Raw genomic sequence first — 3,083 nt, forward strand, 5'->3', positions numbered from 1 at the left:
GACCCCCTGCCGCAACCTCTTCCTCACTGGCTTGTCCATTCCATCCCCAGGTCTGTGTGTGATGAGTGCAGCGGCCATCTACACGGTGAGGCACACCGAATGGCATCTCAACTCCGAGTACTCCTATGGCTTCGCCTACATCCTGGCTTGGGTGGCCTTACCCTTGGCCCTTCTCAGCGGTGTCATCTACGTGATCTTGCGGAAACGCGAATGAAGTGCCCAGACTTGTCTGTCTGAGGCTCTGAGCGTACATGGGGAAGGGAGGAAGGAAAAAAAAAAAAAAAAACCCAAAAGGAGCTAGCCAAAAACCCAAACTCAAACCAAATCAAACAGAATGCAGTTGGGGGGGCGGGGGTTGCTGTTCATTGAAGATGTATATAATATCTATGGTTTATAAAACCTATTTATAACACTTTTTACATATATGTACATAGTATTGTTTGCTTTTTATGTTGACCATCAGCCTCGTGTTGAGCCTTAAAGAAGTAGCTAAAGAACTTGACATTCTAACAGTATAATCGAGCTCAGTATTCTTGTGTGGGTTTTCATTTCTGTGTTTTGCCCAGAAGTACAATAACTCCGTCTCACCCCTTTCCTTTCACCTGAAAGAAGATACCTCCCTCCCACCGCACCTTGTCTAGCAAACCACAGTGTGGGTATAAACCCCGAGTGGCCCAAAGCCCTTTTATTGTGGGTGACCCAGTGCATTCAACAGAAGCATCTGCTGCCTAAACACCATGTAAAGCCTTACACAGGCACGGACACGACGCCCAACCTGGAGCCCTCCGCAAAAACATGGCGTGTGGCTTTGGAATACTCCCCCGGGCTGGTGGAGTATCTCAGTCACGTGTCTAAGTGAGAAATCGGTGACAGCAAATCTGTGAAATGGTGCTATGGATTTACCATTCCTTGTTATCACTAATCATCTAAACGACTCACTGGAAATTCAATTAACACTTTTACAGCCTAAAGTAGGATGGAGACCTGCATAATTCTGTGTAATGTAAATGGTTTATAACTGCGTTTGTACCTTAGCTAGGCTGCTGTTCTTATGACAATGAATAAATCATAAAGCCTTCATCATGCCCACATTTTTCTTACGGTCGGAGCATCAGGACAAGTGTCTAGACCTCATGGGACTGTGTGTTCCCAGGGCTTGGCTGGGTCTAGATGGACCTGTGCTTCCAAGGACTGTCTGGCAATGACTTGTATTGGCCACCAACTGTAGATGTATATACGGTGCCCTTCTGATGCTAAGACTCCAGACCTTTCTATTTTTTTCTTTTCGCTTTGCTTCTTCTGATTTTATACCAACTGTGTGGACTAAGATGCATTAAAATAAACATCAGAGTAACTCACTCTTCTCTCTCGGGTTTTTTGTGGGACCTGGGTGTGAGTACAAGGTGCATGTGAAGGTGGGATGAAGAGCATGGTGGGGGGACCAGCAGTTAGCGTAATGGCTATGTCGCTGGACTCCCATGTAGTCGACTGCGGTTCGAGTCTTGGACCCGGTGGCTTAAACTCACGCTGGGCATGTGTGCGTGCATGCCCAATATCCCAAGAGGAGAATGGAGGAGAAGGGATTGTGGTGTGGCCATCCTCCCCGGGGGGTGATTTCTCGCTTTCTGTCTCTCTGTTTCTCTCTGTCTTTCTGGCAAGTGTACACGCCTATCGCAAAAAACTCTCCAACAAAAAGCCATGTCGACCTGGTGATCTGGGTTGCAGTGTGGTGCTAAGGGACTACTGTCGGCTTGTGGATAGGCTACAAATGTCTGCGCAAACACCTGCTGCTTGGAGGAGGCCAGGAACTGGAACTGAAAAGGAGGCTGTAAATCTGAATGTTCATTTAGCTCAGCGCTCTCTCTCATGCTCTGGTGACCCACATGGGGAACATGGAGGCAGGTCATAAGTGCCCTGATATACAGGGAATGCTGGCAAGAGCAACACGGATCTCTAACCCTGAAGCCTGAGAAGGTGAAAGGTCTGAATAATAGATGACCTTCAGATAAAAATGTTAGTAGGCACCAACTAAACTCCTGCCACCATGCTGAGGGAGGAGAAGGGCTACCCGTGCCATCGACCTCCGGGTTTCTGGGCTGTGTCTCACGTATAACTTTTTTCCCTTCACCTTTTATTGCACATCTGAAATCTATCAAGCTAATGCTGCACTGGACAGTCTTCTGTATTTCCTGTGCCCTTGTTTTGTTTTTATTTTGCCAGAAGACATGTGGACTTGTGAGAGAAAGGCAGGGAAAGGGAGAAAGCACTCCTCCATGGGGTCTGGTCATGCTGCCACCCCTGCTCCTCCATTTCCTCATCCCGTCAGGATTTGGGGTACACACATATGCACCCGGCATGTTTTTCAAGCCACTTGGATGAGGATTCGAACCACCTGGTCAGCCATGTGGGTGGGATCTGGCTTCCTTAACCACAAGACCATGGGGCTAGCTCATTGTGCCCCTATTTTTCTTTCTTTTTTTTTTTTTTTTAACTTTGTTATAAGGGCACGTGCACTCACCATAGACACACACACACAGAGAGAGAGAGAGAGAGAGAGAGAGAGAGAGTGAGGGAAAGTGAGAAATCACCACCCCCTCCCCGGGTGGAATGGCCATGTTGCAATACCTTTATCTCCAGCGTCCTCTTGGGATTTTGGGGCACACATGCACACATGCCATGCATGTTCTTTAAGCTTCCAGGTCCGAGACTTGAACTACACTGTCGGTCACGTGGGATCCAACTGCCTTAACCTCCACACCATCTGCTAGCCCTGCCCCTAATTTGAATGGGCACTCGAGATCAAGAAAGAGTGACAGGACCAGCAGGTGGCATGGAAGTTAAGGCTCACACGGCCAACTGTGTGGTTCAAGTCCTAGACCCCTTCACTTGAAAATTGTGTGGATGTGTGTGTGTGTGTGTGTGTGTGTGTATGTCTGTGCCCAAAATCCAAAGAGGAGAAGGGATTGTGGCATGGCCATCCCCCCAGGAGGATTTTCCACTTTCTCTCTCATCTCTTGCAAGTGCATGTGCCCTATAGCAAAAAAAAAAAAAAAAAGAAAAGAAAAAGAAAGAAAGAAACAAAC

General features: G+C 47.6%; 1 protein-coding gene across 2 annotated transcripts in view; it reads left to right on the top strand.

The window, feature by feature from the left end:
- The window catches only part of PMP22 (peripheral myelin protein 22), a 40,392-nt gene extending 39,034 nt beyond the window's left edge, over window positions 1-1,358 (top strand). For both annotated transcript variants that reach the window (XM_006170896.2, XM_006170895.3), the window contains exon 5: window positions 51-1,358. In XM_006170896.2, the coding sequence (XP_006170958.1) occupies window positions 51-214 (164 nt within the window). In that variant the 3' untranslated portion in view covers window positions 215-1,358. The remainder of the gene's footprint in view (window positions 1-50) is intronic.
- The last annotated feature ends 1,725 nt before the right edge of the window (window positions 1,359-3,083 follow it).

This window comes from Tupaia chinensis, unplaced genomic scaffold (assembly GCF_000334495.1).
Source record: "Tupaia chinensis unplaced genomic scaffold, TupChi_1.0 Scaffold149131_1, whole genome shotgun sequence".
Lineage (NCBI taxonomy): Eukaryota > Metazoa > Chordata > Mammalia > Scandentia > Tupaiidae > Tupaia > Tupaia belangeri.